The sequence below is a fragment of the Pristiophorus japonicus genome, chromosome 10 (assembly GCF_044704955.1).
Source record: "Pristiophorus japonicus isolate sPriJap1 chromosome 10, sPriJap1.hap1, whole genome shotgun sequence".
Classification (NCBI taxonomy): Eukaryota; Metazoa; Chordata; class Chondrichthyes; family Pristiophoridae; genus Pristiophorus; species Pristiophorus japonicus.
In genome coordinates this window covers 188,978,597-188,990,683 of record NC_091986.1, presented here as the reverse complement: position 1 = coordinate 188,990,683, position 12,087 = coordinate 188,978,597, and the positions used below count along the sequence as shown (strand labels likewise).

At 45.9% G+C, this 12,087-nt stretch overlaps 1 protein-coding gene across 1 annotated transcript in view; it reads right to left on the bottom strand.

Moving 5' to 3' along the window:
* Window positions 1-12,087, bottom strand: part of plekhb1 (pleckstrin homology domain containing B1) — a 120,580-nt gene that overhangs the window by 47,745 nt on the left and 60,748 nt on the right. The window contains exon 4 of the mRNA XM_070891590.1: window positions 11,830-11,869. Within this exon, the coding sequence (XP_070747691.1) occupies window positions 11,830-11,869 (40 nt within the window). The remainder of the gene's footprint in view (window positions 1-11,829; window positions 11,870-12,087) is intronic.

Genomic DNA, 12,087 nt, shown 5'->3' with positions numbered 1-12,087 from the left:
CAGTGAGGCTGGGTTTGCACTATGTGACATTAGTGAGTAAACTCGGCAAAAGGGGGAGGTCGTCGGGAAACGGCTGCCTCAACTTTCTGAGGCTTCCTGCAGCCTTCTCAGTGCTGATGTGCTGATGGCAATGTGCTTTTATTAAAAAATGTTCAAAAACTAAACAGCTACAAAGAACTACAAAAATGGCCGAGTGCCAATGTTTCCTTCACACTGCACGTGCGCGAACGCCTTCAACACGCACGCGCAGCGTTGCCGGCAGGAAAAAAACTAATTTAAATGGTACCCGCCCCCTCCCACTTACAAAATCGGTGCGAGTGTAGGCTCCGCCCCCCTGGGCGCCGCACCAAACAGACAAGGAGCTGCAGGGCTCTCCAGAATCGCGAGTTTTTTTCCGGCGCCGTTTTAGGCGCGAAAAACGGGCACCCAGCTTGGAGGGGCGCCCGTTTTTTATCGTGTGGAAACTTGGGCCCCATGATTCTATGAAAGCTTAGGCTTTTACAACATTTTTTCTTGAAAGTTTTGGCCTTACATAGTGATCTAAGCTGAAGCCCGTTAGAACACAGCCTTTCCTCACACCAGGCAAAGAAGTTACTTCCTGGTTTCTTACTCTCGCTCTTCCTTTCTGCATGTATAATTAAGCCTTTCTGATTTTCAAGTTTAATGCAATCATCTTCTCCCAGAAGATGAATCGCGTAATTGAGGTTAATCCCGATAAAAGCCCTAGAACAAAAATGTAAATCTTCAACACCCTTTGCAGATAGGTTTTGGTTGACTGATTCAATTCATCACTTGTTATTTGCTGATTATGAACATTCTGTTTTATTTTTTGATCTAAAAAGCACATTTTTCCTTGCAGCTGATTGCAACTGATCCTTTGATCCAAATTAAGGAAAGAAATCACAATACCTATTTATGTCTAATATTATCACGTTACATGTAGCAACTCCAATGCCTTGCAAGAACTTTAATTATATACGTTATATAAGGCATTTGCTTGCAGTAAAGAACATTTCTAATATTAAAACGGGCCCAATTAAGAAAATCTACAGGCACATTTAAAAGTCATTATGAAAGTATGAACCATTAGAAACAAATAGAAGATGCAGAATGGTAAAATTCAAGAAAGAAAGACGCAGCAGCCCATTTTCACACAGCAAGGTCCCACAAATGCCAATGAGATAATGGCCAGATAATCTGTTTCAGCGATGTTGGTTGAGGTATAAGTATTAAATAGTGACATGGGATCTTTAACATCCACCCGAGACATCGCATCCGAAAGATGGCACCTCCGATAGTGCAGCACATCCTCAGTACTGCAGTGAGCCAGGATTCTCTGGATGAAGGCTTAGAGGGGATCGGAGGAGAAATGTTTTCACCAGTGGAGGTCTGAAACTCACTGCCTGAAAGGGTGGTAGAGGCAGAAACCCTCACCACATTTAAAAAGTACTCGGATATGCACTTGAAGTGCCATAACCTACAAGGCCACAGACCAAGAGCTGGAAAGTGGGATTAGGCTGGTTTGCTCTTTGTCGGCCGGCACGAACACAACGGGCCGAATGGCCTCCTTCTGTGCTGTAAATTTCTATGATTCTAAGACATACATGTGTATAATATGTAATTCACAGTGGTTTCCAAAATGGCTGAGGAAATAAATCACATCTTGATACAGACCAGGTATCACTATTGGGAACAAATATTAGTAAAATATTTCAGGCAGATATTATGTCAGTAATTTTATCATCCAATTACCACCATGTATGAGGGGATACTTTGTGTGATCTTAATGCCATTCCACAGAATTAGATACAGGTTTAGCACAGCAGTAAATGATTTTAAAAAGCTAAAAGACTAATTTAGCCACATATTCAAGGGCAGATTCAATTAGTTTAAGTAGCTCGACATATTTTGGTCTTTTAAAAGCTGTAGTACAATGGCGCTAGAAGTTGCAACTGGGCTAGATTTTAATAATGCTGACAAAATAAATGTAGTGTTACACAGTGCTGCAATGTCATTTAATATTCTCAGCAGCCTCTCTGCTCTTTCGGGACTGGAATGAAACATCATACAGGCACACAGGGCAGCAACAAGGAGCTCATACTGGCCACAACCTACAGGCATGGAGTGAACAACCTGGTCTTATCAGACGAGTAGTGCATTTGAAAATTTATGGTCACCACGGAGATAATTACTGAGATATGTGAAAGCTGGTGCAAATCTAGGGGCTATCTTCAGTGAGCCAGTGCTCTGCCTGTGGCTCTCTAGATCACAGCATTGATCAGGTTTTGTTTTAGCTACTGGGTGTTTCCATGCACTAGGAAGAAAATTACGGTGATACTGGTCAAGGCACCATATCCATTCACTTGCAGAAGATTACTGATTCACTGCTCCAGAAAGCTGCAATGTTCCATTAAATTATAAAGCAACATCTGGTCAGACCACAAAATGGTATGCCATTACTGACTTTCACAGAGTACTGGGCATGGTAGACTGTAGGCAAATAGAGAAAATTTAATGGCATCCATCAATCAGATGTATTCCTATATCCTCATTAGGTAGCTAGTGTGTGTAATCAAGAAAATTACCATCTTGGTGGCTGCCAAATACAAGATCAACACGAGACTTCTCAGCCAGACATGTGTGCCTAATTTATTTGAGTCAGTTAACAGAGATAGGCTTTTTCAGACCAGGATGGTGGCTTCAAAGGCTCAACCATAAGAACATAAGAACTAGGAGCAGGAGTAGGCCATTTGGCTCCTAGAGCCTGCTCCTCCATTTACTAAGATCATGGCTGATCTGATCATGGACTCAGCTCCACTTCCCTGCCCGTCCCCATAATCCTTTATTCCCGTATCGCTCAAAAATCTGTCTATCTCCGCCTTAAATATATTCAATGATCCAGCCTCCACAGTTTTCTGGGGCAGAGAATTCCATAGATTTACAACCCTCTTTAAATGGGCGGCCCCTTATTCTGAGACTATGTCCCCTAGTTTTAGTTTCCCCTATGAGTGGAAATATCCTCTCTGCATCCACCTTGTCGAGCCCCCTCATTATCTTATATGTTTCGATAAGATCACCTCTCATTCTTCTGAACTCCAATGAGTATAGGCCCAACCTACTCAACCTATCTTCATAAGTCAGCCCCCTCATCTCCGGAATCAACCTCGTGAATCTTCTCTGAACAACCTCCAATGCAAGTATATCCTTTCTTAAATACGGAGACCAAAACTGAATGCAGTACTCGAGGTGTGGCCTCACCAATACCCTGTACAGTTGCTGCAGGACTTCTCTGCTTTTATACTCCATCCCCCTTGCAATAAAGGCCAACATTCCATTTGCCTTCCTGATTACTTGCTGTACCTGCATGCTAACTTTTTGTGTTTCATGTAAAAGGACCCCCAGGTCCCTCTGTACTGCAGCACTTTGCAATTTTTCTCCATTTAAATTATAATTTGCTTTTCCTACTACATCAGCTCATGACTTGTTACAGCAACCAAAGATACCAAGCTACATTTTACCTGTGGGTAAAATTAGGATTCCGGGACACACGGAGTAATCTCCTCCCAGGCCACCTTTTTCCTACTTTATAGGTCTGGTGATTAATTTCATTTCCAAATATTGACAACCTCTTGGCAATAGCCTCCTCTACATCTCAATCCATCTGTTGCCTTGCAAATCTGAGCTTTGGATGGCCGCTCTATATCTGCCGCATCCATCACAACTCAGTATTATTCTGGTCACACTTGAATGTGCCACACATGCAAACTATATGTCACATTTGCACCTGTTTGGCTCAACTCTCATACTTACATAACAGTAATAAATTACAACTGAACAATCTTAAAAGATTTTTTTTTAAAGAGAAAGTCAGCCGTTTTCTGTAAGTTTCTACCGACCTTGATAAAATGGCCTCTCTCCAAATGGAGGGGCCAAGGATTAGCACCTACTAATCTGCAGCATGATTAGGCCAATGTAAACCTTCTGAGTCTCATGAAGAAGTTTTATTTTGACAGAGAAAACAGTTTCACACCCTGTTAGCACCCTCCTACCCCGAGAGGCACTAATGGGTGGGGCACAACAGGGGAATTTCGGCCCCCTGAAGTTTAGGCGCGGTTGTTATATGGGCACTTAATGAAGCCAATAAACGCACAGGAAAGTCTCACAAACAGCAATGTGATAAATTACCAGATTATTTTTTATTAATGGTGTCAGTTGAGGAACGAATGTTGGCCAGGACACCGGGAGAAAACCACTGCTTTTCTTCGAATAGTGAGGTAAGAACAGTTACATCCACTTGAACAGGCAGATGGGGGGGTCACAGTTTAACATAAGAACATAAGAAATAGGAGCAGTAGGCCATACGGCCCCTCGAGCCTGCTCCGCCATTTAATAAGATCATGGCTGATCTGATCATGGACTCAGCTCCACTTCCCCACCCGCTCCCCATAACCCCTTATCGTTTAAGAAACTGTCTATCTCTCTTAAATTTATTCAATGTCCCAGCTTCCACAGCTCTCTGAGGCAGCGAATTCCACAGATTTACAACCTTCTGAGAGAAGAAATTTCTCCTCATCTCTGTTTTAAATGGACGGCCCCTTATTCTAAGAACGTGCCCTCTAGCTCTAGGCGCCCCCATCAGTGGAAACATCGTCTCTGCATCCACCTTGTCAAGCCCCCTCATAATCATATACGTTTTGATAAGATCACCTCTCATTCTTCTGAATTCCAATGAGTAGAGGCCCAACCTACTCAACCTTTCCTCATAAGTCAACCCCCTCATCCCCGGAATCAACTAGTGAACCTTCTTTGAACTGTCTCCAAAGCAAATATATCCTTTCGTAAATATGGAAACCAAAACTGCACGCAGTATTCCAGGTGTGGCCTCACCAATACCTTATATAGCTGTAGTAAGACTTCCCTGCTTTTATACTCCATCCCCTTTGCAATAAAGTCCAAGATAGCATTGGCCTTCCTCATCACTTGCTGTACCTACATACTATCCTTTTGTGTTTCATGCACAAGTACCCCCAAGTCCCGCTGTACTGCGGCACTTTGCAATCTTTCTCCATTTAAATAATAACTTGCTCTTTGATTTTTTTCTGCCAAAGTGCATGACCTCACACTTTCCAACATTATACTCCATCTGCCAAATTTTTGCCCACTCACTTAGCCTGTTTATGTCCTTTTGCAGATTTTGTGTCCTCCTCACACATTGCTTTTCCTCCCATCTTTGTATCGTCAGCAAACTTGGCTACGTTACACTCGGTCCCTTCTTCCAAGTCGTTAATATAGATTGTAAATAGTTGGGGTCCCAGCACTGATCCCTGCGGCACCCCACTAGTTACTGGTTGCCAACCAGAGAATGAACCATTTATCCCGACTCTGTTTTCTGTTAGTTAGCCAATCCTCTATCCATGCTAATATATTATCCCCAATCCCGTGAACTTTTATCTCATTGGAAAGATGGGGCATCTGACAATACAGCACTCCCTCTGTAATGCAATGAATTCTCAGCCTAGATTATGTGATCTAGATCTGAAGTGAGGCTTGAATCCATGGCCTCTGACTCAGAACTGTGAATATTACCACTGAGCCAGTTATACTTTGTGATCTTAACAGGGCAGGCCAAGTTAAACTCCTGCAAATAGCTTACCTCAAGCAGTTCCTTTATGTCTATTAGGAAAGGGCTATTAAGATATCAACAGTCCCTTAATTTTAAATATAATACATTGTGCATTACATGTTGTAGGACTTTGACATTATAAAATAGTGGGGCTGAAATTCAGTGCAGCAAAATCATCATCATAGGGAGTCCCTTGGAATCGAGGAAGACTTGCTTCCACTCTTAAAATGAGTCCTTAGGTGACTGAACAGTCCAATATGAGAGCCACACACAGTCCCTGTCACAGGTGGGACAGATAGTTGTTGAGGGTAAGGGAGGGTGGGACAGGTTTGCCGCACACTCTTTCGCTGCCTGCGCTTGATTTCTGTATGCTCTTGGCGATGAGACTCGAGGTGCTCAGCACCCTCCCGGATGCACTTCCTCCACTTAGGCCAGGGACTCCCAGGTGTCGGTGGGGATGTTGCATATTATCAGGGAGGCTTTGAGGGTGTCCTTGAAACGTTTTCTCTGCCCACCTTTGGCTCGTTTGTCGTGAAGGAGTTCCGAGTAGAGCACTTGCTTTGGGAGTCTCGTGTCTGGCATGGCCTACAGGGCTGTAGTTGGACAGGGTTAGATGCAGGAAGAATGTTCCCGATGTTGGGGAAGTCCAGAATCAGGGTCACAGTCTAAGGATAAGGGGTAAGCCATTTAGAACCGAGGTGAGGAGAAACTGCTTCACTCAGAGTCGTGAGCATGTGCAATTCTCTACCACAGAATGTTGTTGAGGCCAGTTCGTTAGATATATTCAAAAGGGAATTATATGTGGCCCTTACAGCTAAAGGGATTAAGGGGTATGGAGAGAAAGCAGGGGTACTGAAGTGCATGATCATATTGAATGGTGGTGCAGGCTCGAAGGGCCAAATGGCCTACTCCTGCACCTATTTTCTATGTTTCTATGCGGACAATGTGCCCAGCGGAGCTGATCAAGTGTAGTCAGTGCTTCAATGCTGGGGATATTGGCCTGGTCGAGGACGCTAATGTTGGTGCGTCTGTCCGCTAATGTTGGTGCGTCTGTCCTCCCAGGGGAGTTGTAGGATCTTGCGGTGACATCGTTGGTGGCATTTCTCCAGCGACTTGAGGTGTCCACTGTACATGGTCCATGTCTCTGAGCCATACAGAAGGGCGGGTATTACTACAGCCCTGTAGACCATGAGCTTGGTGGCAGATTTGGGGGCCTGGTCTTCGAACACTTTTCCTCAGGCGGCCGAAGGCTGCACTGGCGCACTCGAGGTGGCGTTGAATCTTGTCGTCGATACCTGCTCTTGTTGATAGGAGGTTCCCGAGATATGGGAAGTGGTCCATGGTGTCCAGGGCCACACCGTGGATCTTGATGACTGGTGTGGGCAGTGCTGTGCGGTGAGGACAGGCTGGTGGAGGACCTTTATCTTACGGATATTTAGCGTAAGGCCCATGCTTTGCGGTGGTCATTGGAACCAAATTCAGCTTTTTGACCACAAAAAAGTGTCCGGTCTTATCAGCCCTTCAAACCTGAAAGTTTGCAGTCTTAATTGGGGCGGTATTCACACGGGAAATTCACCCTTAGGGTGATGTGGCAGCTGCCATTGCAGAACATGCGTGAGGGAACGAGCGTGTCAGTGCTGCTTTGGTGAGAATGACCGCGGCTCTGCAAGAGTCGACGGGGCGTCTTAAGTGCGGTCATATCTGGTGGTTTTCAGACTGTGGCTGCTCGCATGCAGTCTCTGCTGGATGCCCCTGAGACCTCAGTGTTGCTTTCGTGGCTGGGTCCACCACGGGCCACGGGGCGCCACAGCACCGACCTGAGTTTCCTCAGATTGGTGGTGGTGGTATTGTGCTGCCCCTGGTGAGTTATTCAGGCTCCTCGGGCCAGGATACGGATGATGCGCTCCCTCCGGCTCACTGCATTCCTGGCCCCAGACCTGTCACTCTGCCAGCGTCTCCACGCATGGCCTCGCCTTAGCCAAGTCAGACTGAACCATCCCAATCTCCAGTCAGCCCTTCCAGGCCCAAAGCTGCTCGAGGGCATCCTAGAAGGACATCTGCAGCTTCCACACAGGGAACACAGCAGCCTTCCCAGACCCATGAGGCAGCCACAGGGGAGACACTGAGGTGAAGTCACAGGTTAGGCATGTGTAAGATCATCATAGGCAGTCCCTCGAAGTCAACGATGACTTGCTTCCAAACTAAAAGTGAGTTGTCAGGTGGCTGAACAGTCCAATGCGGGACCTACAGTCTCTGTCACAGGTGCGGCAGACAGTGGTTGAAGGAAAGGGTGGGTGGGGAGCCTGGGTTGTCGCACGCTCCTTCTACTATCTGCGCTTGGTTTCTGCATGCTCTCGGCGACGAGACTCGAGGTGCTCAGCGCCCTCCCGGATGCCCTTCCTCCACTTTGGGCAGTTTTGAGCCAGGGACTCCCTGGTGCTGGTGGGGATGTTGCACTTTATCAAGGAGGCTTTGAGGATATCCTTGAAGCGTTTCCTTTGCCCACCTGGGGCTTGCTTGCCGTATCGAGGCTCCGAGAAAAGCGCTTGCTTTGGGATCTCGTGTCAGGCATGCGGATGATGTGGCCCGCCCAATGGAGCTGATTGAGCGTTGTAAGGGGACAAATAGATGGTCACCAAAGCGGCTACTGAAGGAAGGTAGTGAATTGATCTGACACATGATCCAGATTGAAGGGTGCATCAGTATTAGGAGGTTCTGAGGAATCGGGAGTTCCTCTACCTTATGGTAAGGATTGTAATATTGTATGTAAACTCGCTTATTTATGTAAGGCACGCGTATAACACTCACTTACAATGGGTTTTAAGAAGGGGAAGCAGCAAAGCTTTCTCCATAACAAAGCTTGATGGTTAATGAACCATCCGTTGTGTTAACCTTAATACAGACTGAGGGAAACTTACATAACACACCCACCAAGGACAGGAGGGAGTCAACAGTCTATTGTAGCAACATCTGAAGGGATGTTTGGGATAGCAAACCCTGGGAAACAAGGTTAATTCACACGTCATGAGGATCTGAGGCAAAGTTGACACCACTGAACAACACATTCCGGAAGGGTGACATGTGATGGGAGATGGACAGGTGGGAGGAACCACTCAGAGCCAGTCTGATGTAACTTCGGCGATAGCAGTAGGCCAATCGGTGGTTTTGTAGGAGGTCGCACATCTTGGAAACTATATAACTCTAGATGTAAAACCTTTGTTCTTAGGTTAATCCGTGAACACTTCCCCTGCATGCTTGAATAAAGACCGGTTGAACCGAGGTTTCGTCTGAGTGATTCCGTGGTTGCTCTACGGGCAGGGATACGGGCGGGTGTCAATTCCTTATATCAGGGAGTCCACCTTGAAGAAGAGAAGTCTTCTTTTTACCCCAATAAGTATGGTCAGTGCTTCGATGCTGGGGATGTTGGCCTGAGCGAGAACACTGACATTGGTGCATCTGTCCTCCCAATGGAATTGCAGGATCTTGCGGAGGCAGTGTTGGTGATACTTCTCCAGTGCTTCAAGGTGTCTGCTGGAAATAGTCCACGACTCCGAGCCATATAGGAGGGCGGGTATCACTATTGCCATGTAGACCATAAGCTTGGTGCCAGATTTGAGGTCCTGGTCTTCAAAAACTCTCTTCCTCAAACGACCGAAGGCGGCACTGGCGGAGCGGCAGTGGTGCACACCTTTAGCGCGTCACTGCTGCAAGCCCCAAACCACCACGAGAGTCGGCGGTGGCCCACACCGCTGCAAGACCTCTGGGACGAATCTATGTTGGGGCAGCCAGTTGAGTGCAAAGTGGCAGCCATTCAATTTTGACGACTGGCCGCCGCAAACGGGCAGTAACGGTCCTTCCCGGGACCATGAATTTCGGGGCCAGTGTCCCCTCTGACTTACTGTGAGCAATGCCCCAATAGATCCACCAGACCTTTAAAAGCACATTTCCCTATTGGAACAGCTGGTCATGCCTGTGATTCTGTAATTTCAACCCTCCTGCCAGTAGAACTGACAAATAGAACCCATATGGTTCCTCACAAGGACAGAAGGAAAAATCATAGGGTGATTCACCCCTGATCACAACTTTTTAGCCAGATTGATAGGCTGGCTGTCTTGTTGGGCTGGAAAGCAACTGGGGAGCGGATGGCAGGTAAGTTCGACATTGCGGAGGGAGGGTGGTGGGTGGGGAAATCGCAAATCGATGGGGATGGAGGGGAGAGGGGATTGATCGACATCGGAGGGGGAGGGGTTGGAGGTTGGCTTGGTGGGCTGGGCTGGGCTGGGGTTGGGGGGGGGAGCACTCCTGCTCCTCCTGGCTCACAAACAGTGCAATAAAGGCACTTATATCACCCTTATCACCTCCTTTCATCTGCCAGGCCTCGAGAAGTTAAAAATAAAACATTAGTTAAAGCTAGAAGTGGGCAAGTTGGAGTCGGAATTCCCCTTAAAAACATTTTTTAACCCCTCACCCACCCTGGGGGGGGGTTAAAATTTCCCCCCTTTACCTCTGAGCCATTCAATGTTTCTCCCCCTACCCATTTGATCATATCTTAAATTGCTTCCTTATCAGTGAGTAAATAAAGAACAATGCTGTGATCTCTAATGTCAGTGAATCGCCTATTGTCTATGGCCAAAAAGAGAGACCAAATTAATGCAAAAACTGTCTTTACTGCAGTAAATATTCCTTCTGCTGCAGCACAAACCTTCCCCGAGCGCCAACATGCAGTGTTGAAACAGAAGAGGCTGTTCCTGGCTGTGTCAGGGACTGAGCTTGTCTGAAAACTTCCAATGAGGAGACAAGCTCCTTTTGAAGTCAGTAGCAGACTGTAAAAAGGAAAGGATGGAGAATGTTTCCTCGTATCAGGTAATTGAGATCTAATGCACCGGCAATCTAATTTGATAACAGGGCTGAATTTCACAGGTATGATGAGACATTGGCTTTTTTTTTGTAGAGGGAAAGTAACAATTGATGACATCTCAAGCAATGTTCATTTTTATTGCTGAATGGAAAAATTGAGCACCCCATAAACTGAAATAACTATCAGCTGTTTATAATTAAAGCCACTAGCTTATGTTGACTGGTATAAGTAAAATGCCATGTTTTTATTACTTGAAATCATGGGATTTTTCAGGGATCGCATTTTACAATTCCATCAATTTTTCCTTGAAAACCATAGATAGATCCGTGGTCTTGGTCATTATCTGCAACATTTTGGAGGAACAAGAAAACAAAACAGAATTTGACACTGGAAGGCAGGGGTGGGCAATATATGACAATTCAGAAGGTAAAGTAAAACACTGTACAAATTGCAAAATGCAACGCTTGCATTAAACACACAAAAACAGGATAACGAAAACATATTTTCAATTTAAGGAAAAAGCAGACACTCCCAACTACAGTCCACAAATATGAAGAATCAGCCGCTGGTGAGAAAAGCTAAGAGCACGACTTCAAATACGTTTCAAAGAGCTCCTTTATTTATAACTTCAATTCAATCCACAGGGATGGGAAATTAGCAGTATAACTCTGGTCTGGTGGTGGTCGTGCATCAAACTCCAAAGCAACCATTTACTGTGGCCACAGTCTCAATCATGTAGGGATGTACCTGTCAAAAACTGACTGAATGTGGCTGGAATATAAGCGATTTGAATCCACCCTTATCCTAGCCCAAAACGTGACATGTTCTGGTTTTGACCTCTCTGGTCAGGCCATCCAAATTGGGATTCATTCAAAGATGTACATATTCATTCACCTCTACCTGACCACTGAATATACTGAATACTCAGTACAATCTGAAAAAAATTAACCTTGTTGTAAAATAGCAATCCAAGTACAGGTTGAACCTCTCTTATCTGGCACCCTCGGGTCCTGGCCTGTGCCGGATAAGGGATTTTGCCGGATGAGGGGTGGTCACGTTAAATTGGATGGTACAGGTACTGAGCAAGGGGTTATCGGGGCTGGCTGGCTTGAGGCTGGGAGTGCGGCAAAGAGATCATTGCGGGGGGGGGGGGGGGGGAGGTGGGAGTGGTGGATCACGGGGTCAGGCCAGAGATTGCGGGAGTCAGCAGCGAGGAAGGACTTCAATTTGTTCATGTTGGAGTTCTGCGCATGCGCCAGTCCGGGAATAGTGCCGGACGAAGGGTGGTGCCGGAGAAGGGAGTCCCGGATAAGGGAGGTTCAACCTGTATTTAAAAAAAAATTCTTACCGAGTTGGATTTAGTTTCCAGGAAAGCCAGCTTCCATGCCCTGCGACACACAAGAACAAATGAATTTTCAGAAGTTGTTTCATAGATTTGGATTGAGAATTTGTTCACATATATCAAGAAAATACATGCAGGACTTCTGCAGACCTTATATTGACGACCTGGTGATTATCACCGGCAGAAATAAAGGCAATTTTAGAACTGGAAGGTATTTTAGACTGTTACACGACAGTGTATAAATGAATTTGATAGCCATAAGTT